Source organism: Telmatherina bonti (genome assembly GCF_933228915.1).
Source record: "Telmatherina bonti genome assembly, chromosome: 9".
NCBI classification, from domain to species: Eukaryota; Metazoa; Chordata; class Actinopteri; order Atheriniformes; family Telmatherinidae; genus Telmatherina; species Telmatherina bonti.
The window spans coordinates 38,203,227-38,226,714 of record NC_136627.1 but is presented as its reverse complement, the minus strand read 5'-3'; the positions used below and the strand labels follow the sequence as shown (position 1 = coordinate 38,226,714).

Sequence of the window (23,488 nt, the reverse complement as noted above, 5' to 3'; positions counted from 1 at the left end):
TCCACTGGCACTGCCCTGCACTGGTTCCACTGGCACTGTCCTACACTGATTCCACTTGCACTGCCCTATACTGGTTCCAAGGACAATGTTCTGCGCTGGTTCCACTGGCACTACCCTATACTGGTTCCACTGGCACTGCCCTGAACTGGTTCCACTGGCACTGCCCTATACTGGTTCCACTGGCACTGCCCTGAACTGGTTCCACTGGCACTGCCCTATACTGGTTCCACTGGCACTGCCCTGCACTGGTTCCACTGGCACTGCCCTCCACTTGTTCCACTTGCACTGCCCTATACTGGTTCCAAGGACAATGCTCTGCGTTGGTTCCACTGGCACTACCCTATACTGGTTCCACTGGCACTGCCCTCTACTCATTCCACTGGCACTGCCCTGCACTGGTTTCACTGGCACTGCCCTATACTGGTTCCACTGGCACTGCCCTGCACTGGTTTCACTGGCACTGCCCTATACTGGTTCCACTGGCACTGCCCTATACTGGTTCCACTGGCACTGCCCTGCACTGGTTCCACTGGCACTGCCCTGCACTGGTTCCACTTGCACTGCCCTATACTGGTTCCAAGGACAATGCTCTGCACTGGTTCCACTGGCACTGCCCTGAACTGGTTCCACTGGCACTGCCCTATACTTGTTCCATTGGCGCTGCCCTGCACTGGTTTCACTGGCACTGCCCTATACTGGTTCCACTTGCACTGCCCTATACTGGTTCCAAGGACAATGCTCTGCACTGGTTCCACTGGCACTGCCCTGAACTGGTTCCACTGGCACTGCCCTATACTTGTTCCACTGGCACTGCCCTATACTGGTTCCACTGGCACTGCCCTGAACTGGTTTCTACTGGCACTGCCCTATACTGGTTCCACTGGTACTGCCCTGTGCTGGTTCCACTGGCACTGCCCTGCACTGATTCCACTGGCACTGCCCTGAACTGGTTCCACTGGCACTGCCCTGCACTGGTTCCACTGGCACTGCCCTCCACTTGTTCCACTTGCACTGCCCTATACTGGTTCCATTGGCGCTGCCCTGCACTGGTTTCACTGGCACTGCCCTATACTGGTTCCACTTGCACTGCCCTGTACTGGTTCCAAGGACAATGCTGTGCGCTGGTTCCACTGGCACTGCCCTATACTGGTTCCACTGGCACTGCCCTGAACTGGTTTCTACTGGCACTGCCCTATACTGGTTCCACTGGTACTGCCCTGTGCTGGTTCCACTGGCACTGCCCTGCACTGATTCCACTGGCACTGCCCTGAACTGGTTCCACTGTCACTGCCCTATACTGGTTCCACTGGCACCGCCCTATACTGGTTCCACTGGCACTGCCCTATACTGGTTCCAAGGACAATGCCCTGCGCTGGTTTCACTGGCACTGCCCTATACTGGTTCCACTGGTACTGCCCTCCACTGGTTCCACTTGCACTGTCCTATACTGGTTACAAGGACAATGCCCTGCGCTGGTTCCACTGGCACTGCCCTAAACTGGTTCCACTTGCACTGCCCTATACTGGTTCCAAGGACAATGCTGTGCGCTGGTTCCACTGGCACTGCCCTATACTGGTTCCACTGGCACTGCCCTGAACTGTTTCTACTGGCACTGCCCTATACTTGTTCCACTGGCACTGCCCTGCACTGGTTCCACTGGCACTGCCCTACACTGATTCCACTTGCACTGCCCTATACTGGTTCCAAGGACAATGTTCTGCGCTGGTTCCACTGGCACTACCCTATACTGGTTCCACTGGCACTGCCCTGAACTGGTTCCACTGGCACTGCCCTATACTGGTTCCACTGGCACTGCCCTATACTGGTTCCACTGGCACTGCCCTATACTGGTTCCACTGGCACTGCCCTCCACTTGTTCCACTGGCACTGCCCTATACTGGTTCCAAGGACAATGCTCTGCGTTGGTTCCACTGGCACTACCCTATACTGGTTCCACTGGCACTGCCCTCTACTCATTCCACTGGCACTGCCCTGCACTGGTTTCACTGGCACTGCCCTATACTGGTTCCACTGGCACTGCCCTGCACTGGTTTCACTGGCACTGCCCTATACTGGTTCCACTGGCACTGCCCTGCACTGGTTTCACTGGCACTGCCCTATACTGGTTCCAAGGACAATGCTGTGCGCTGGTTCCACTGGCACTGCCCTATACTGGTTCCACTGGCACTGCCTTGAACTGGTTCTACTGGCACTGCCCTATACTGGTTCCACTGGCACTTCCCTGCACTGGTTCCACTGGCACTGCCCTGCACTGGTTCCACTTGCACTGCCCTATACTGGTTCCAAGGACAATGCTCTGCGCTGGTTCCACTGGCACTGCCCTGAACTGGTTCTACTGGCACTGCCCTATACTTGTTCCACTGCCACTGCCCTGCACTGGTTACACTGGCACTGCCCTACACTGGTTCCACTTGCCCTGCCCTATACTGGTTCCAAGGACAATTCTCTGCGCTGATTCCACTGGCACTACCCTATACTGGTTCCACTGGCACTGCCCTGAACTGGTTCCACTGGCACTGCCCTATACTGGTTCCACTGGCACTGCCCTGAACTGGTTCCACTGGCACTGCCCTATACTGGTTCCACTGGCACTGCCCTGCACTGGTTCCACTTGCACTGCCCTATACTGGTTCCAAGGACAATGCTCTGCGCTGATTCCACTGGCACTACCCTATACTGGTTCCACTGGCACTGCCCTGAACTGGTTCCACTGGCACTGCCCTGAACTGGTTCCACTGGCACTGCCCTATACTGGTTCCACTGGCACTGCCCTGCACTGGTTCCACTGGCACTGCCCTCCACTGGTTCCACTTGCACTGCCCTATACTGGTTCCAAGGACAATGCTCTGCGCTGGTTCCACTGGCACTACCCTATTCTGGTTCCACTGGCACTGCCCTCTACTCATTCCACTGGCACTGCCCTGCACTGGTTCCACTGGCACTGCCCTGCACTGGTTTCACTGGCACTGCCCTATACTGGTTTCACTGGCCCTCCCCGGCGTTGTTCCCACTGGCCCTCCCCTGCATTGGTTCCACTGTCACTGCGCTGCACTGTCTCCTCCAGGCTGGACTACTGTAACAGACTTCCCAAAGGAGTCCCTGTGAAGAGCCTTTAGAAGCTTCAGTACATTCAAAACAGCGCTGCAGGGTCCTGATGAGGGGTGTGCAAGTATGAGCACATCACCCCCATCCTCCACCCTCTGCACTGGCTTCCCCTCCACTTCTGTATAGACTACAAAGTCCTCCAGCATACCCATCATTGTCTGCACGGTTGGCTAGCATGGGGGCTCTGAGTTTTCTGAGGCGTGCGGTTCTGGTCCAGTTCTAGTCGGGTTCTGGTCCGGCTCGCAAAGTCTTGTAGCAGACTCGGGATGATGCAGTGGAGGTTTGATGTGGGAGCAACATGAAACATCAGGCAGAATATTTTTAGGAGCTTCTTCCACACCTCCACCTCCTCTATCCCTCGATCACTCTATCTCTCTGCTGCGCTGACGGCTGCTCTCTTTTCCTCCGTCTCTCTGCCTCTCGTCACATTCAGCAGCTCTCAGCCTGCGAGGAGGAGGAGGTGGAGGAGGAGGAGGAGGAAAATAGAGCAGAAAAGAGGAATCGGCTCCTCTGCTGGATCCTTCAGAGCGTCGCTGCTGGGAGTTGCAGCTGAGCTGCTGAAGACAAGGATTACCAGGCAGATGTGACGTCTCACTTGGATGCATCGTTGTTGCATAAAGAAGATCCGAACGAAAGCTAATCTGCTCATTCCTGCTTCAAGGGAACTTTTTCATTCCCAGACTGAACCGCGCCGACGTTGTCAGGACGGGGAAAGTTCACCAGGATTTCATCTGCAACCAATCGGATGTGAAGCTTTACCGATCGGATATGAAACTTTTCTGATCGGTTTTGAAGTTTGCCAATCGGATGTGAAGCTTTTCCAATCGAATGTGAAGGTTTGCCAATTGGATATGAAGCTTTACCGATCAGATCTGAAACTTTGCTTATCGGATGTCAAACTTTGATGATCGCATGTAAAGTCTGGACATTGACGGATTTCTCTTGTTTCAAACTAAATTTCTAGTTTAAACCATATCCAGCTCATGGGGATGAAGTGAGGTGGATCTGAGCTGTTATGGTCTCCCTCATTATGGATCCACTTTAATCCAAAACATCGCCATCAGACAATTCCTCTGAATTCTTGTATTGGTGGACTCCGTCCATCAGTCCACCATGTCTCTGGTCCTGGGCTGAAAGCTGGTCAACCTCAGAGCTGAGACCCAGAGCGGGCGTTTCCTTCTGCGGAAGGATGGCAGCGGCCATCGCCAGTTCTCTGATCAGACAGAAGCGGCAGGCCCGCGAGTCCAACAGCGACAAGGTTGCGACCAACAAGAGACGGTCCAGTCCCAGCAAAGACCCCCGGTCTCTGTGCGAGAGACACATCTTCAGCGTCTTTAGCAAAGTTCGGTTTTGCAGTGGAAAGAAAAGACCTGTACGCCGGAAACCAGGTGGGTTCTCGACCAGTCTGCGTACCCTCTGGTTTGACCTGCTGGGGTTCTGGATGTGGTTCCAGTAGTTCTTTAGGTCCTAAGAGTTCATACACATTCAGAGATAAAAACTTTTCCAATTAAACTTTTTTCATTTTGTTTTATTTTGTTGGTTTGACTGGTTTCCAGTAGCGACCCAGACAGAGATGTTTTGGGTAGAATCCAGACAGCTTCTGGAACTCACGGCTCAGTTACGGCACTGTAAAGAGTTGTTTGGTCCAGATGTGGTCCTGATGTGGAAAGCCGTCTTATGGCAGTTTCCTTGCGGGCCACGTGGCAGTCGTGACGTTTTGGAAACTACATTTATATTTAGTCAAGTCAAAGCCAAATCTGGAGCAAAAGCTTCTCGCTACCTGGGGATGTGTTTCTCTTGAAGTTTGGCTCTGACGGTCAAAGAACCAAAACTTCTCCCTCTCTTAAATCCATAACTGGAGGGGCGGGGCATCATTTTGATGGACACACCATGTCGTACAGCAAAGCACAGTGATAGCACAGATTAGCAAGCACACATTAGCAGCTAACACTAAGACAATGGGCTCTTAAATTAGCATCTAATGCTAAGACTCCACCATGATCAAAGAGGACAGAATGTTTGGAAAATATGGGAATGTTACGTACATGTTCCAACATCTGATAATGGACTTGGGTTAGGGTTAGGGTTAGGAAGCGATGCAGACGCCTCAGGTCTGATTGTTGTCTGAAGGGATAGGATCTAGGATATTTGGATCTGACTGGAAGTTTAGCTGGAAAACTGTCTTTTGTTCTTGGCTGTGATTCATATTTCTGCAGTATTTTAGTTTATGAATAAAGACCTAACCCCACCCACTGATCGGGACCAACATGCACCATTTCTGAGTTAAATGAATAAAACTGAACTGGTGGCTGCAGGTTCCTCAGATGATCCCTCAGAAGAATCTGCAGCTCAGCCAGCAGTTGTACTAAGCGTTGCATAATTTCCATCCATAATGTTTAATATTTGATGCTGGAAGGAAAAGAAAGAAGGCAGAGTGATTCCAGCCTCTTTCCTCTGGAGACCCTTCGCATATTAAAGCAAAACCTTTTAACTTCCTGCTGCAGATAAAAGTTGACCTGAACCCCGGTTGAGGAAGTTTTTGTCGGAGGAGGGATTTCCACATTTCTGAGCTCTGCTGCAGCTTCATGTTTTCTGGCAAAACAGCAGACAACTTGTTAAAAGACGTGTGATGCAGCGTCATCAGATCACCTCGTTTATAGTCCAGAGATGTTTCTGACTTCTGCAGATGAGGAAGGAATCGCTGCGTCATCAGATCTTCGCTTTTATGTTTCACCACCAGTGAGCTGTCCGTTCAGATCTGTTAAGAGGAAGTCTCCATGAACTAGGACTCAGGGATTTATGTTGGAGGCTTCCTTCGTACGTTTCAGCCACAAACCCAACAAACAAAATCTGGCCAGATCACTTCCAGGTTGGGTTTTAGCATAAAAGCACAGAGTTGGATCATGTTTGGTGTTCAGAGCAGTTCTGATCTTTAAAGAAACATAAATGTCATTTTAAAGACAGTTCAGTTCAATTCAGTTTTATTTATTATTTATTATTGTCAAAATTCACAATAAAGTCATCACAAGGTACTTTTACTGACACTATTTAGTTCATTCTCCTTTATCGTACTGATCTGTCAATCACCTATGACATTCCAATCAGGTGGCAGGTATGCCTCTTGTTCTACACAATATTTTCAGATTTATGTTTTTTTACAATAAGAAGATTCTGTAACATCCAAATATTTGAGACAGTCATACAGTATCATCAGCAAAATTATAATCAGATATCTGGCTTGTTTCCATGATTTGAGCTACTGGGAGCATGTAGATACTGAACAACAGGGGCCCAACATGGCGCCTGGTGGAACTCCACATGTAGATACTGAACGACAGGGGCCCAACATGGAGCCTTGTGGAACTCCACACGTAGATACTGAACAACAGGGGCCCAGCATGGAGCCTTGTGGAACTCCACATGTAGATACTGAACCACAGGGGCCCAACATGGAGCCTTGTGGAACTCCACATGTAGATACTGAACAACAGGGGCCCAACCTGAAACCTTGGGAAACTCCACATAGAGATACTGAACAACAGGGAACCAACACTGAGCAAACATGTAAAACCTGCAGGAGTTCAGCATCCCTGCCCTGGACTACAAAATGTACACCTGTTCAAACAGAAACCCTCCACCAGACTGGAAATAAGTTTCTATTCTGGCCGGAGGTCCATTCGGGTCTATATGGGAGAGATTCTGGATTTTTTTCAGCTCTGGGTGTGAAACCGCTTTCTTCCACCATGGACTGAAAATAAAAGTTGTAGATGAATGATTCTAGAAATAGAAAAGATGATGAAGCGATAGAGAAAGTGTGCAGATGACAAACGCTTTCTCTGTTATCCGGTTCAGACAGGACTGCTTCTGTCGGCTTCATCACATCCAGCGCATGACGAGGCGTTCATCCCCTCACAGACAGGAAAACTTGCAGCGCATAAATTTAGCTCCTCAGATCATTTTGTGATCAGACGACAGACCTGGTCTCCATCTTTTAACACGCCGTTAATCATGTTCTTAGACTTCCTGTTTATCATCTCACTAAAATAAACCACAGCGCAGATTTCTGACTTCACTGAAAAGGAAAACTGTTTTCTGCTGAGAAGAAGATGTGAAACAAGAACAGGATGGATAGAAAACAGAAAGTTTACTAAAAGATTTAGAGGATTTACCCTGAGTCTGTTTTTCCCATAAATACTTTTAATTTTTTCTTTACACTGTAAAAAAAATAAGATAAGTGCTGAACCAACTTTACCGCAGTGGCGTAGTGGTTAGCACTGTGGTCTCACCTAGACCTGCTAGTCTTGCTAGCTCGCTAACACACCCAGCCCAGATTATGTGCAGTCCCTGGACCAGTAGAGACTGGACTGGATATCCTGGTCCAGCCAGCGGCTTCTGGTCAGGATGCAGAGGGGTAACAGGGTCTTGTTGGTTTCATTTGGACCTTCAGCAGGTGTTAGACCAGTTTGCATGACCTGGTAATGAGGTTGTGTATGTAGCCATCCATTAACAATGTAGCACTTTGCTGCTAGCTGTTTTTCAGACCCTCTGGTGACTGATAATCAACAAGTCCAGCAACTCCACATGTTGGACACCTCTGGTATGAACCGTTTCTGCAGGTGGGATCTGGATCAGGATCTGGAGACCATTTGGTGTTAATAGTTCTGGTCCTGTCTGGATGTTCGGTCTGCTGATCTGTTTCTGTGGAGTCTATGTGGTCCACATCGTGGTCTCGTGTCCTCATGTTCCAGTTGAGTCAAACTAGACTTTCTCTGCTGGTTTCTGGTGGACGTGGAGCATGCTGGGAGGAGCAGCTGTAGACTGTGTGTGAATGTGTGTGTTAAGCAGACCAACGCTGTGCCCGAAACGTTACCGTGCTCAGACCTGATCCGAGGAAAACCAGCTGACGCCCGTGTCTTGCTTTTGTTGCAGAGCCGCAGCTGAAGGGCATCGTGACGCGTCTCTTCAGCGAGCAGGGATTCTTCCTGCAGATGCAGCCGGACGGATCCATCAGTGGATGCAAAGACGAGAACAGCGACTACAGTAAGTAGCCGATATCAGTGGCAGGTCTGCTGGAGACCACCGATCCAGCTTCTGGTCTGTTACCTGTTCATCCATGTCTATACACAACTTACAGTCACATGTTACCATGAAAACCTCCATCAGGACCAGGAGGGAAAACCTCCATCTGGACCAGAACCAGGAGGGAAAACCTCCATCTGGACCAGAACCAGGAAGGAAAACCTCCATCTGGACCAGGACCAGGAAGGAAAACCTCCATCTGGACCAGGACCAGGAGGGAAAACCTCCATCAGGTCCATAAACCAGGAATGAAAACCTCCATCTGGACCAGGACCAGGAAGGAAAACCTCCATCTGGACCAGGACCAGGAAGGAAAACCTCCATCTGGAGGAATGGTGACGTTTTCCTGCAGCAGATCCAGTTTCTCTGCTGGAGAATCTGAGGAAAACGAGGACAGGAGGAGGAGGACGCGTTTCGGAGTTAAATAAAGGAGGATTAGCAGCAGCATCGCCACGGGCCTCTTCCTCCTCCACCTCCTCATCCTCACCCACACGGCAGCTTTCTGTCCCCGAGGATTAAATGAGTCGTCGTCACTCAGTCCTTCCGTCTCTTTCGTTCTCTCCGCTTCACCAGCTGCAGGCGGCACGTCAACGGGCTGCGGAGGATACGAACAACCGTGTCGGAAATACGAAGCTTTTCTGCACTTTCCTTTGACTAGTTATTAAAAAAGAAACGCATCAGTATGATGGAAGGTTCACACTACGTTATAGTACAGTAAATTACAATAATTAGCAGGGATGTTTGGCTTTTTTACCGATATCTGACATACCGACTTTGTCTGATTCTTAACTTCCGATACCGATACCACCTGATACTGGCGTATCAGGAGCGACTGGTTCCAAACAAACAAAAATATCTGGAAAACTATACATGACATTTCTTACAATTCCTCATTTTGAGTGGAGACGTAGCTGAAGAGTTTAAATTCTAATATGTGCACGTTGAGTAAAAGTTACGTCATTAAGAAAGTAAAAACCGATACCAGTAATATCAGTATGCAGATTATATCGGACATCTCTAATAATTACGTCATGATCCAACAAAACAATGTTTATTCATCAGAAATCGTAAAATTCTGGGAAAAAAATGAATATCCATCTTTACTTTGATTTCTTTTTCACTTTCAGTGGAAGACGTCATACAATTTACCAGAAAGTCGAAAACATTTCAGATATTTCGGCAGAAAAAGATGGAAGTTTCCGATGTTTCCGTCAGAAAGAGGTTAAATGTTTCCGATATATCCCACGTTTCCCGCGGAAATGTGCAACAACTTCCACTGAACCTTGAAAAGCAGGAATAAAATGAAAGATTTCACGTAAAAGTAAAGTCATAAACTTTTTTTATTATTATTATTATAGCATTATTATTATTATTATTTTTTATTATTATTTACAATGCCAGGTTTTATTCCAGCTGATCCAGTTACTGTTGTCTTCAGCCAACGAGAGGTAAACATGAATAAATTACTTTTCTGATGAACGTACTGTTGGATCCCAACATTTTATTTATACATAACGATTTAAAAAAGTCGTAACTACTGTAGTAGCTCATCATGTCGTAGTACCTTAAACGTTCCAATCAGATCGAGTCTCTGCTTTATATTTCTACCCTGACAGATCTCGTTGTTCCAACAGACGTTCTATAAGTTCTGCTCACGGCAAACGGTGGCCTTTCTGTGTGGAGTTTGCATGTTCTCCCCGTGTATGTGTGGGTTCTTTATGTTCTCCCCGTGTATGCGTGGGTTCTTTATGTTCTCCCCGTGTATGTGTGGGTTCTTTATGTTCTCCCCGTGTATGCGTGGGTTCTTTATGTTCTCCCCGTGTATGCGTGGGTTCTTTATGTTCTCCCCGTGTATGTGTGGGTTCTTTATGTTCTCCCCGTGTATGCGTGGGTTCTTTATGTTCTCCCCGTGTATGCGTGGGTTCTTTATGTTCTCCCCGTGTATGTGTGGGTTCTTTATGTTCTCCCCGTGTATGTGTGGGTTCTTTATGTTCTCCCCGTGTATGCGTGGGTTCTTTATGTTCTCCCCGTGTATGCGTGGGTTCTTTATGTTCTCCCCGTGTATGCGTGGGTTCTTTATGTTCTCCCCGTGTATGTGTGGGTTCTTTATGTTCTCCCCGTGTATGCGTGGGTTCTTTATGTTCTCCCCGTGTATGTGTGGGTTCTTTATGTTCTCCCCGTGTATGTGTGGGTTCTTTATGTTCTCCCCGTGTATGCGTGGGTTCTTTATGTTCTCCCCGTGTATGTGTGGGTTCTTTATGTTCTCCCCGTGTATGCGTGGGTTCTTTATGTTCTCCCCGTGTATGTGTGGGTTCTTTATGTTCTCCCCGTGTATGCGTGGGTTCTTTATGTTCTCCCCGTGTATGTGTGGGTTCTTTATGTTCTCCCCGTGTATGCGTGGGTTCTTTATGTTCTCCCTGTGTATGTGTGGGTTCTCTATGTTCTCCTCATGTATGTGTGGGTTCTCCATGTTCTCCCCGTGTATGTATGGGTTCTTTATGTTCTCCCCGTGTATGTATGGGTTCTTTATGTTCTCCCTGTGTATGCGTGGGTTCTTTATGTTCTCCCTGTGTATGTGTGGGTTCTCTATGTTCTCCTCATGTATGTGTGGGTTCTCCATGTTCTCCCCGTGTATGTATGGGTTCTTTATGTTCTCCCCGTGTATGTATGGGTTCTTTATGTTCTCCCTGTGTATGCGTGGGTTCTTTATGTTCTCCCTGTGTATGTATGGGTTCTTTATGTTCTCCCCGTGTATGTATGGGTTCTTTATGTTCTCCCTGTGTATGTGTGGGTTCTCTATGTTCTCCTCATGTATGTGTGGGTTCTCCATGTTCTCCCCGTGTATGTATGGGTTCTTTATGTTCTCCCCGTGTGTGTCATACAACATGTAACATGTAACCCAACATGTCTGTCTCGCCCTCCAGCTCTGTTTAACCTGATCCCCGTGGGTTTGCGGGTCGTGGCCATCCAGGGAGTGAAGGCTGCGCTCTACGTGGCCATGAACGCCGAGGGATTCCTTTACACATCGGTAAGACACTGACCTACTCTCACCTCACCAGTCTGATGAAGTGGATCAATGAGAAAGCCACGATAAAAAGATGTCCAGAGGAATCGCAGTCATTTCCAGCCTGATGATAAAAACACTCAGGCTAATGGAAGAAACGAGTCGTTCTGGTGGCCGGACTCCAGCTGCACTTTCCACTGTGGAGGAACTTTTCCTATTAGGAGCTAACAGAAGCAAAACCAAGGTCTTGGTTTAGAGCGGGGGGACAACTTTCTAGTGTTAGGAGTTTCCCTGCTGCAATACACCTGCCTCAAATCAGTGGATATTTATCAGACTGGTGCAGAGCTTGAGCTAATAAAAACTGATGTGTGTTGTAGCAGCTACTGGCTAGGACTGGATAGCATTACCTAGGACTGGGTAGCATTTACTAAGACTGGGTAGCATTGGGTAGGACTGGGTAGCATTAGCTAGGACTGGCTAGCATTGGGTAGCATTAGCTAGGACTGGCTAGCATTAACTAGGACTGGGTAGCAATAGCTAGGACAGGGTAGCATTAGCTTGGACTGGGTAGTGTTAGAACTGGGTAGCTTTAGCTAAGCCAAGCTTACATTGGCTAGGACTGGCTAGCATTAGCTAAGACTGGGTAGCGTTAGATAGGCCTGGGTACCATTAGCTAGGACTGAGTAGCATTGGCTGGGCTAACTAATGTTAGCTAAGACTGGGTAGCATTAGCTAAGACTGGGTAGCTTTAGTTAAGACTTGCTAGACTTAGCTAAGACTAGGTCGCATTAGCTAGGATTGGCTAGCATTGGGTAGGACTGGGTAGCATTAGCTAGGACTGGGTAGCATTGGCTAAGACTGGCTAGCATTAGCTAGGACTGGGTAGCATTGGCCAAAACTGGCTAGCATTATCTAGGACTGGGTAGCATTAGCTAGGACTGGGTAGCATTGGCTAAGACTGGCTAGCATTAGCTAGGACTGGGTAGCATTGGCTAGGACTGGGTAGCATTACCTAGGACTGGGTAGCATTCACTAGGACTGGGTAGCATTGGGTAGGACTGGGTGGCATTAGCCAGGACTGGGTAGCATTGGGTAGCATTAGCTAGGACTGGCTAGCATTAACTAGGACTGGGTAGCAATAGCTAGGACAGGGTAGCATTAGCTCGGACTGGGTAGCGTTAGATAGAATTGGGTAGCTTTAGCTAAGCCAAGCTAGCATTGGCTAGGACTGGCTAGCATGAGCTAAGACTGGGTAGCGTTAGATAGGACTGGGTACCATTAACTAGGGCTGAGTAGCATTGGCTAGGGCTAACTAATGTTAGCTAAGACTGGGTAGCATTAGCTAAGACTGGGTAGCTTTAGTTAAGACTTGCTAGAATTAGCTAAGACTAGGTAGCATTAGCTAGGATTGACTAGCATTGGGTAGCACTGGTTAGCATTAGCTAAGACTGGCTAGCATTAGCTAGGACTGGGAAGCGTTAGCTAGGACTGGGTAGCATTGGCTAAAACTGGCTAGCATTAACTAGGACTGGGTAGCAATAGCTAGGACAGGGTAGCATTAGCTCGGACTGGGTAGCATTAGCTAGGACTGGGAAGCGTTAGCTAGGACAGGGTAGCATTGGCTAAGACTGGCTAGCATTAGCTAAGACTGGGTGGTTTTGGCTAAGACTGGCTAGCATTAGCTAGGACTGGGTAGCATTGGCTAGGACTAACTAATTTTAGCTAAGACTGGGTAGCATTAGATAGGACTGGGTAGTTTTAGTTAACACTTGCTAGAATTAGCTAAGACTGGTTAGAGTTTTTTTTGTTTTTTTTAATTTAATTTAAATTAAAAAAAAAAAAAAAAGACAGAGTAGCGTTAGCTAGGACTGGCTAGCATTAGCAAGGCTCTTGGTTTCCCCACACAAGTCCATCTACAAAATTGTTCTTAACTAATGGAATTGCATTTACTTTTATGTTTTTGATTTGGGCAAATGTTGTGCTTTATAGAAATTTTGAGACAGATTTAGTCCTCTCTTTTTCTTTCAAATCATTTTCTCTCACTTTTACTATGGGTTAGCAGCTAACCAAACATCTTTTGCTTGCTGGTATTAAACAGCTGACTGGCTGATTAGCAGCATTTTCATCCATCCATCCATCCATCCATCTTCTGCCGCTTATCCGGGGTCGGGTCGCGGGGGCAGCAGCCTAAGCAGGGAAGCCCAGACTTCCCTCTCCCCAGCCACATTTGCCAACTCTGCGGGGGGATCCCGAGGCGTTCCCAGGCCAGCCGAGAGATGTAATCCCTCCAGCGTGTCCTGGGTCTTCCCCGGGGTCTCCTCCCAGAGGGACGTGCCTGGAACACCTCACCAGGGAGGCGTCCAGGAGGCATCCTGACCAGATGCCCGAGCCACCTCAACTGGTTCCTCTCGATGCGAAGGAGCAGCGGCTCTACTCTGAGCCCCTCCCGGATGACCGAGCTCCTCACCCTATCTCTAAGGGAGAGCCCGGCCACCCTGCGGAGGAAACTCATTTCAGCCGCCTGTATACGAGATCTCCTTCTTTCGGTCACGACCCACAGCTCATGACCATAGGTGAGGGTAGGAACGTAGATCGACTGATAAATCGAGAGCTTCGCCTTCTGGCTCAGCTCCTTCTTCACCACGACAGACCGGCGCAGCGTCCGCATTACTGCAGACGCCGCACCGATCCTTCTGTCGATCTCACGATCCATCCTTCCCTCACTCGTGAACAAGACCCCGAGATATTTAAACTCCTCCACTTGAGGCAGGACCTGACTCCCGACCCGGAGAGGGCAATCCACCCTATTCCGGCTGAGGACCATGGTCTCAGATTTTGAGGTGCTGATTCTCATCCCAGCCGCTTCACACTCGGCCGCGAATCGCTCAAGCGAGAGCTGGAGATCACAACCAGATGAAGCCAACAGGACCACGTCATCCGCAAAAAGCAGGGACCCAATCCTGAGGTCACCAAGTCGGATCCCCTCAACCCCTCGGCTGTGCCTAGAAATTCCGTCCATATAAGTTATGAACAGAATCGGTGATAAAGGGCAGCCTTGGCGGAGTCCAACCCTCACCGGAAACGAATCCGACTTACTACCGGCAATGCGGACCAAGCTCTGACACCTGTCGTACAGGGACCGGACAGCTCGTACAAGGGGGTCCGGTACCCCATACTCCCGGAGTACGATCGAATGCCATCTCCAGGTCCACAAAGCACATGTAGACTGGTTGGGCAAACTCCCATGCCCCCCCCAGGACCCCAGAGAGGGTATAGAGCTGGTCCACTGTTCCGCGACCAGGACGAAAACCACACTGCTCCTCCTCAATCCGGGATTCGACTATCCGGCGGACCCTCCTCTCCAGGACCCCTGAATAGACCTTACCAGGGAGGCTGAGGAGTGTGATTCCCCTGTAATTGGAACACACCCTCCGGTCCCCCTTCTTAAAAAGGGGGACCACCACCCCAGTCTGCCAATCCAGCGGTACTGCCCCCGATGTCCACGCGATGCTGCAGAGGCGTGTCAGCCAGGACAGCCCCATAGCATCCAGAGCCTTAAGGAACTCCGGGCGGATCTCATCCACCCCCGGGGCCCTGCCGCCAAGGAGCTTTTTGACCACCTCAGCGACTTCAGCCCCAGAGATAGGAGAGTCCACCCCTGAGTCCACCAGCTCTGCTCCCTCATGGGAAGACGTGTTGGTAGGATTGAGGATGTCTTCGAAGTATTCCCTCCACCGACCCACAACGTCCCGAGTTGAGGTCAGCAGCACCCCATCTCCACTGTACACAGTATTGATGGAGCACTGCTTCCCCCCCCTGAGCCGCCGGATGGTGGACCAGAATCTCCTCGAAGCCGTCCGGAAGTCTTTCTCCATGGCCTCGCCAAACTCCTCCCATGCCCGAGTTTTTGCCTCGGCAACGGCCGAAGCCGCATGCCGCTTAGCCCGCCGGTACCCATCAGCTGCCTCCAGAGTCCCACAGGCCAAGAAGGCCCGATAGGACTCCTTCTTCAGCTTGACGGCATCCCTCACTGCTGGTGTCCACCAACGAGTCCTGGGATTACCGCCACGACAGGCACCAACGACCTTACAGCCACAGCTCCGGCTGGCCGCCTCAGCAATAGAGGCACGAACACAGCCCATTCAGACTCAATGTCCCCCGCCTCACCCGGGACATGTTCGAAGCTCTGCTGAAGGTGGGAGTTGAAGCTCACTCTGACAGGGGACTCAGCCAGACGTTCCCAGCAGACCCTCACAACACGTTTGGGCCTGCCAGCTCTGACCGGCTTCCTCCCCCACCATCTGAGCCAACTCACCACCAGGTGGTGATCAGTTGACAGCTCCGCCCCCCTCTTCACCCGAGTGTCCAAGGCATGTGGCCGCAGGTCCGACGATACGACTACAAAGTCGATCATTGAACTGCGGCCCAGGGAATCCTGATGCCAGGTGTACATATGGACACTCTTATTGTTGGAACATGGTGTTCGTTATGGACAATCCATGACGAGCACAGAAGTCCAATAACAAAACACCATTTTGGTTCAGAGGGGGGGGACCATGCCTCCCAATCACTCCCCTCCAGGTCTCACTGTCATTGCCCACGTGAGCATTGAAGTCCCCCAGCAGAACAATGGAGTCCCCAGAAGGAGCACCCTCCAGCACTCCCTCCAAGGACTCCAGAAAGGGTGGGTACTCTGAACTGCTGTTCGGTGCATAAGCACAGACAACAGTCAGGACCCGTCCCCCCACCCGGAGGCGGAGGGAAACTACCCTTTCATCCACCGGGGTAAACCCCAACGTACAGGCACCAAGCTGGGGGCTGATGAGAATGCCCACACCTGCTCGGCGCCTCTCACCATGAGCAACTCCAGAGTGGAAGAAGGTCCAGCCCCTCTCGAGGGTTCTGGTTCCAGAGCCCAAGCCATGCGTCGAGGTGAGTCCAACTATATCTAGTCGGAACCGCTCAACCTCGCGCACAAGCTCAGGCTCCTTCCCCACCAGAGAGGTGACGTTCCACGTCCCTAGAGCCAGCTTCTGCAGCCGGGGATCGGACCGCCAGGGTCCCCGCCCCTTGCTGCCGCCCAGCTCACACTGCACCCGACCCCTACGGCTCCTCCCGCAGATGGTGAGCCCACGGGAGGCGTTGCCCATGTAACCCTTTGGGGCTGAGCCCGACCGGGCCCCATGGGCGAAGGCCCGGCCACCAGACGCTTGCTCTCGTACCCCGCCTCCAGGCCTGGCTCCAGAGGGGGGTCCCGGTAACCCGCGTCCAGGCAAGGGAACATTCATGCCCAGGTTTGTTGTCATCATAGGGGTCTATGAGCCGTGCTTGGTCTGGTCCCTCCCCTAGACACCTGTTTGCCATGGGTGACCCTACCAGGGGCATAAAGCCCCCGACAACATAGCTGCTAGGATCTTCGGGACGCACAAACCCCTCCACCACGATAAGGTGACGGCTCAGGGAGAGGGTGCAGCATTTTCAGTCAGTAATTTGTTGAATTTCCTTCTCAAGCTTGTAGAGTTAAAAGCATTTTGTGCTAACCACAAGATAAAGTTGCTGCTCTGGTTTTACTTTTCACTCTACTGATAATATTTCAGGATGTTTTAGTCACGCTATCATTTCCTGTCTGTAGAAAAGACCCAGCTTTTAAGTTTCGAGTCAGATGTAGAGACAAACCTGGTGATATCTTGTCCTGAACCCACACAACTTTCTGCTACAGATGTTACATGCCTGCTTCGCCTAAGAAAGCTCTTCTACAATCTATTATTCATGCATGCTCCTTCACATTAAACTTTCAAATGCAATTCTTCAGTTGTTTGTGCACAGCGTGAGGAGCGAGATGGAGATGTGCAGGAAGGATGATCCGCTGCATGTGAGTGTTTTCTCTGAGGGGAGGAAGATTTCTCCAGTAGATTGTCCCTGTAATACATGACGGGACAAGATGAACCAGTTTAACAAAGATAAAAGTCATAATTAGCTACAGGAGCTGCTCATCTGACAGATGTGATAAATTATAGAAGGAACCAGAAAAACCTCCTGGAAATGTAATTTAGATGTGAGACTGCTCGCCTCACAGTCACGCTTAGCTTGTAAATGTGCGACATGGTGAAGCTAGCTTCCAGAATGAACCATCTGCCTATTTGCACATTAGCTGAATGTTTTAGTTTAAATATTTGACTTTATTTTTGGTTAAATCTGATATGAAGATAAATTCAAGAGTCTAAAAATTCCAAATATTTAATTCCATCCATCTTGTGATTGTCCGTAACAGAAGTGGTCCAAGACTTGAGCCTAGTGGAGCTCCTCATTCAGAGGGAGGGGGGGTGGAATGATCAACTAGGAGGAAAGAAGAAGAACAATGATCTTTAAGCTAATATTAAACTGAACATCTACGTTATAAATACAATGTTTATATGAATATAGGCATTTTTAAAAGGTTATGAGTCAATCATCAAATTACCTTTTCAAGATTCAAATAACTTTATTTATCTGTGATGATTCGCAGTCTTTCAGCAACATAACCACAAATATGGTTCAGACATCCAGGACTCGTCGGTGCAACAGATCAGGTCACAGGGTCATCAGTAATAAAAAAAAGACCAATGTGTTAATAGATAAACAATTAGGTCATAAATACAGTTTAATATTGACCAAGATCAGGTACTTATAGCAGAAGGAATGAAAGAGTATCTGTGTTTTCTCCTCAGTGGGGCAAGATCATCATCCAGAGGGCTTTACATGACCTAAACCTTTCCACATTACTACACCTGTTTGCTAGATGAGGAATATTATTTCATAGTTTAGCTCCTCTGTATCCTGGTAAGTAGTTGAGGAAGATGAAGATCTGCTGAAGGACTGACGTCACAGAAAAATGGACCTTCAAGTAAATGTGAAAATAGGACAAAAGAGATGAAAGATCTTTCCTCCAAATCTGAATGGTGATTAAAATCTACAGAAAAGCTCCTAAATGTAGAATTGGTGTGTTTGTGGTGATGGTGGTGTGGAGGGGAGGGCGGTTGTTCTGCTCTGATTGACTCACCCTGACCACCTGTTATGGCCACGAGGTAATGCACACACCTGTTCTAGCTGGAGGGCAGCGCAGTGTGTTAAACTGGGACACTCCCACCAGTCACGTTTGCTGTCTGATCATCATGTTCAGCAGAATGTGGCTTCCTGCTGCGTGAAGGACGGATCCGGACAAAAAGAAAAATGCTTTGAAAACAGCCATTTTCCCGGTAAAAGCCACTGAGGATGTCACAGATACTTACTGTCTCTACACCTGGTCCATCTACATTTACAGACAGCAATCTGTAGAAATTGTGGCCTCAAACTAGGGATTCCTTTAGTTTGGGACATTCTTTGGTCTTCCTCATTCATCTGTAAGTGAACGCCACATTTAACTCAGCTGGTCTTTAATTTCAGATCTTTGCAAATATTTTTAGCTCAGTTGAAAGAAATGAGATCTCTTTATATGCAAATGATGTTTTGATTTAATTAGAAATGAATCAAAATTAAAGTAGTCCTAAACCTGACCCCTGTGGGACACCACATTTTACCAGAAAGAAGCTAATCTTGTTGGTGAGACACAAATAAAGCTGAAATGCTTTCGGTATTTTATTGTTTTAGGTATTTATTCAATAAAACCTTGTCTGCATGTGGACCCAAATCTCTTTAAAAATCACCTAGTTTGTTTTTTACTTGTCTGGCTGTCTGTTCAAAATGTGATCTCATCCAAACTTTAAATTTCTTCATGTTTTAGCAACTTGATTGTCAAAGGGAGGTGTTGCTAAACACGGACTCTTATTGGCTGATTTTATTTTGTATCATTTCATTGGTTCATTTTGGTCACATGACATTCTGGATCTAACCACCCCCCTTCAGCGGCACTTAAAGCCACTAAACCTTACATTCCTGCTTTTGTCTGTAATCTGTAAGTTTTTACTGAAGGACTTTGTATTATTTGATTCACAGGCTGATTTCTAAAACATTTCATCCAAAAATATGCAGAAAATTGAGTTTTTCTGGGTTTTGACAGTATTTTCTAAATTATGACATGATAGAAATGTCCAGATTCTTTGGCATGAAGGGGTCTAAAGCTAAATGCTCTGCAGTCTGGGGGGCTGCAGCTTTAAAAGCCACGCCCTCTCCAGGTGACAGCTGTCCTCTGATTGGACCTCAGGTTTTATGTGAATAAAGTCAGCAATGCAAATGAGCTAAACAAAAGGAAAAGCTGCTATTGGTTGGTTCTCATTCACTTTCTTTTTGCAGCCAAAATATGTAGAAAAATATCTATTTTTATCTTGCTGGTGCTGAACGATACAGATACTAGTCTCTGTACTGATGCTAATGTTAACCTGCTGAAGGGTGGGTTAAAGTGGAGTAGCAGCGTTGTGAAGTGTCTGAAGATGGCTGAGCTCCTGCTTTAGTCTGAGCTTGATGAAATAAAGCACAGATAACCTTCCCCAGGTCGGTTTCTGAGAGGATTGCCTTGTTTTGGGATATTTGCTAAATGAAAGAATCTGCTTATTAATTTTTTGGGTGGATCCACAGAGACATGGTGGAAGTTAAGACAACACCATGGTTTCTTAGACCTGACTGGATGGATTTGGCCTTGTTCACCGAGGTTTAGGGTTGGGGTTGGGGTTAGGGTAACATTTCCTAACAATCAGGACTCTGATTGGTTGTTTTTATAGACACTGTTTGATTATTGCTAAACATTTCCTTCTTGGTGGCAACTTATGATCACATCATCAGCATAGAATTGATACGATAGTTCATACAGTTTCTGAGCTTTTAGAAAACAGAAATGTTTTCAGCTGTTTTGTGCAACTGAACAGACATGTTTCCATACATGTTTAAAAGAAACACGGCTCAGAGATTGGTCTGTAACCGCCAGATGTTCTCATGTTTTCTGTGTCTGCATCAGGATGTGTTCACGCCAGAGTGCAAGTTTAAGGAGTCGGTCTTCGAGAACTACTACGTCATCTACTCGTCCACGCTGTACCGGCAGCACGAGTCCGGTCGGGCCTGGTTCCTTGGTCTCAACAAGGAAGGAATCATCATGAAGGGGAACCGAGTGAAAAAAACCAAACCCTGCTCACACTTCGTACCCAGACCCATCGAAGGTGAGACCAGTATGATCCCAGTCAGCCGATGTCGCAGGATTTATCTCAGTCCAACTTGCAGTACAGCAAGGGGTCGGACGGGGTGAGGAGGAGGAGGAACATCTGACAGCTTCATAGGAGAAGTTCCTCAAGTTGGAGAACTTAGTATGGTATTAATTCTTGGTATTATAAAGCCTGTAGAACTTCATGCAAGGACCTGCGTCCAACTGGACAGTCCACCAGCACCTTCCTACGATGTCCTCTACTGTTTGATTTCCTGCTTGTGTTGTTCTCACTCATATGTTCTCACTCATATCGCTTTGGATAAAAGCGTCTAAATGACTGTAGAATGGAATAGAATAGAATAGAACATGATGTTTCCATGCAGACGTGATGTTTTCAGCCTCGGTTCAAAGATTTTGAAGCTAAAATGATGCAAAAGAATATATTAATGGACACAACAGCATAAAGGTAACTAGAAAAAGATCAGGTTTTTTACATATTTAAATTTTTTCCTCATTTCTAGTTAATTATGCAATGATCTTCTCGGCTTTATTCCAGCCACAGAAGACCATTATTGTTTTTCTTTCCTGATCATTTGTTCATCTTTATCTACTCCTGATCAGACATTATCATCAATTAAATCTCTCTGATTGGTGGAGAGTTGGAGAAGGAGTTGTTTCTGGGTCTAGCAACATAGTAGTGACACTGATCTTTTATGAAGAAAATGTAATAAATTACGGGGTCATCGTGGATCCCTCATTGTGGATTTACTACATAGAGTTGGGATGTCAGTTGACTTGGTCGCCTGACTGAATGCAGGATCTTACGAAGCTCAGAGGTGACTGGTTGTCCTGCAGGAACTTCCTCTCAGGACAAGGTGAAGCTCTAATATCACAGATGGAGGTTTATCAGGAAACACGAAGCTCCGTCTCTGCTTTCAGCTGCTCTTCCTCCACCCCTCACTCCTCCCCCAGTCTTTTATTAAATCATATCTAACTCTCACCTTCCTCTTCTTCCTGCTCAGCTTCCTCCACCTGACACCTCCCTACTTCCTTCTTGGCCTCTTTAGTATGTTTAGAAATAGAAACCCAGTTTGTTAGCAGAGAATGACTCAGTGAGTTTTAGTTTTAGTCTCTAGTAACAGCAACATGTTGGGACGGATAGAAATGACAAACGTGTTCATGTGCGAGTGGAATCTGAAGATCTGTGTTGTCCAGGTTTCATGCAGGCCAGTGAAGATGCCAACATGACCACAGGACGAACCTTTCAAATGAAAACACGCTGCATATAAACTTTTAGGAGAAGACATTCAGGAGGAAGATTTTCAGATAATCCAGAGGATAACTTGAGATTTTGGGCCAAAATGTCAGACTGTGCTCCGTAAATCCATTTGTTTCCATGGCAACCTCGTACATAGCCAAGACTATGCTAATGCTAACCTTGTTAACAGGACTTTTTGTATTTCGACATATTCATTAAAATATAATTAGTTACTGAATTTGTAGAAAAATTGAAGCATATTTTACCAGATATTCTGGAATCTGTAATGGTTTCTGTTCCTGACTGGTTAAAAGTAGTTTTTAAACAGTTTTTAAAGGCCGATTTTTATGAAAACTTCTCTTGAAGATTTTCACCAGTGAGGTGTTCATGTGGACAGGATAACAAGCTATTTTAGCATGTAGCAACAGATTAACTTCTTAGTTTCAGTGGCAAATGGATGCTAACTATGCTAACGCTAACTTAGTTTTTTTTTTATATTTACACCTGAATAAACAATCAATGGCTGTACTGTTAACAGCCTTTATAGTGACCTAGCCAAAATTGTGGTTATGCTAACCTTGTTAGCAGTTAGTCACCGACTGTACAGCAGAATGAAGGTGTCATAATACAGCAGTTTGTTTTTTTTTGGAGGAGATTTCCCAGAATCAATGATCTTATCATCATCCTCCGGATTGGTTAATGTGAAAACACTGAAAACAAATTTGTATGAAAACTTCTTCCAAGATGTTTAGCTGTGGGGTGTATTTGTGAACTGGAAAACAAGCTTTTTTTTTAGATCGTAGAGTCAGATTTTGCACAGAAAAGTGCAAAATCTTATGCATGGCCAAGACTATGCTAATGCTAACTTTGTTAATAAGAGATTTTACATGTTTATATTTATTTATATGAATATACTGTATGTAAAGAATTGTTCTGTAGAGTGAAGGCATTGCAGCATGTTAGTGAAAACAATGACAACAATTCTTGTTGTGTTTCATTTTATTCTGTTTTTGTTTTATTGCTGAAATGTTGGTGTTTGCAAAGCAACACAACATTCTATAGTTCAGATCATGAAGTTAGACTTTTAAAGCCTGAAACTTGTGCTCTCCGCTGCAGTTAATAACATGAATTCTTGACTTTTCCGTCCTTCTAAAGTCTGTATGTACAAGGAGCCGTCGCTGCACGAGCTCGAGGAGAAGCTGCTGAAGTCGTCACGGAGCCCAACGCTGAACAGCGGGCGCGCGAGGAGCCTCCACCGAGAGCCGCGGCAGCCGGACTCCTCCACAGAGCGGGAGGGGTCGTAGCCTGCAGCGCCCCCTGCAGGAGGAGGAAGAGGAGGAGAACTTCCATTTTAACACTCTGTTCAACAACTACAGTAACGACAACCACACCGACGACAACAGCCGCCACGACAACAACAAAAGAAGCTAAAAAATGTAAAAAATAGGGAAATCTTCTGCTCGTGATGAAATCTTTTAAATCAACCGGGGAGGGGCTCGTTTGGAAATCAGGACGTTGATGATGATGATGATGATTTACATTTTATGCAAAAAAAAAAGAAAAGAAAAAAATCCCTGCTGAAATGGTGTCGGGAGGCTAGCACATCTACTCTTCATCGCTACATCGCAGTCATCATTTCTGTCGCAGCAACGACAAAATGAGTCGTGCCGAGAACTCGGAAGCTTTAAGCCATGTAGAAACTTCACTTCCTTTCATTTCCTCATGAATGCTGAAACTTTCGCACTTTTCACACACTGTGCTGCTTCTTCTTCTTCTTCTCTGTATGCTGTCCGTCCAATCAGAGGGAAAATGTTGTTTCCTCTTCTTCAGCTGCCATTTGTTGGAACTTAACTTCTGTTTTTACGTGTTGGGGACTCATAGTGGGACCCTGCCGTTTGACACATCCAGTTCT

The 23,488-nt window shown here is 47.4% G+C and overlaps 1 protein-coding gene across 1 annotated transcript; it reads left to right on the top strand.

The window, feature by feature from the left end:
* Positions 1–4,315: 4,315 nt before the first annotated feature.
* On the top strand, positions 4,316–22,880 carry LOC306760906 (fibroblast growth factor 12-like; the record flags this gene model as incomplete). Its single annotated transcript, XM_079246955.1, has 5 exons — positions 4,316–4,514; positions 8,056–8,166; positions 11,130–11,233; positions 20,136–20,334; positions 22,732–22,880. 5 exons carry the CDS (start codon positions 4,316–4,318, stop codon positions 22,878–22,880), a joined length of 762 nt encoding a protein of 253 aa, XP_079103081.1.
* Positions 22,881–23,488: the final 608 nt, after the last annotated feature.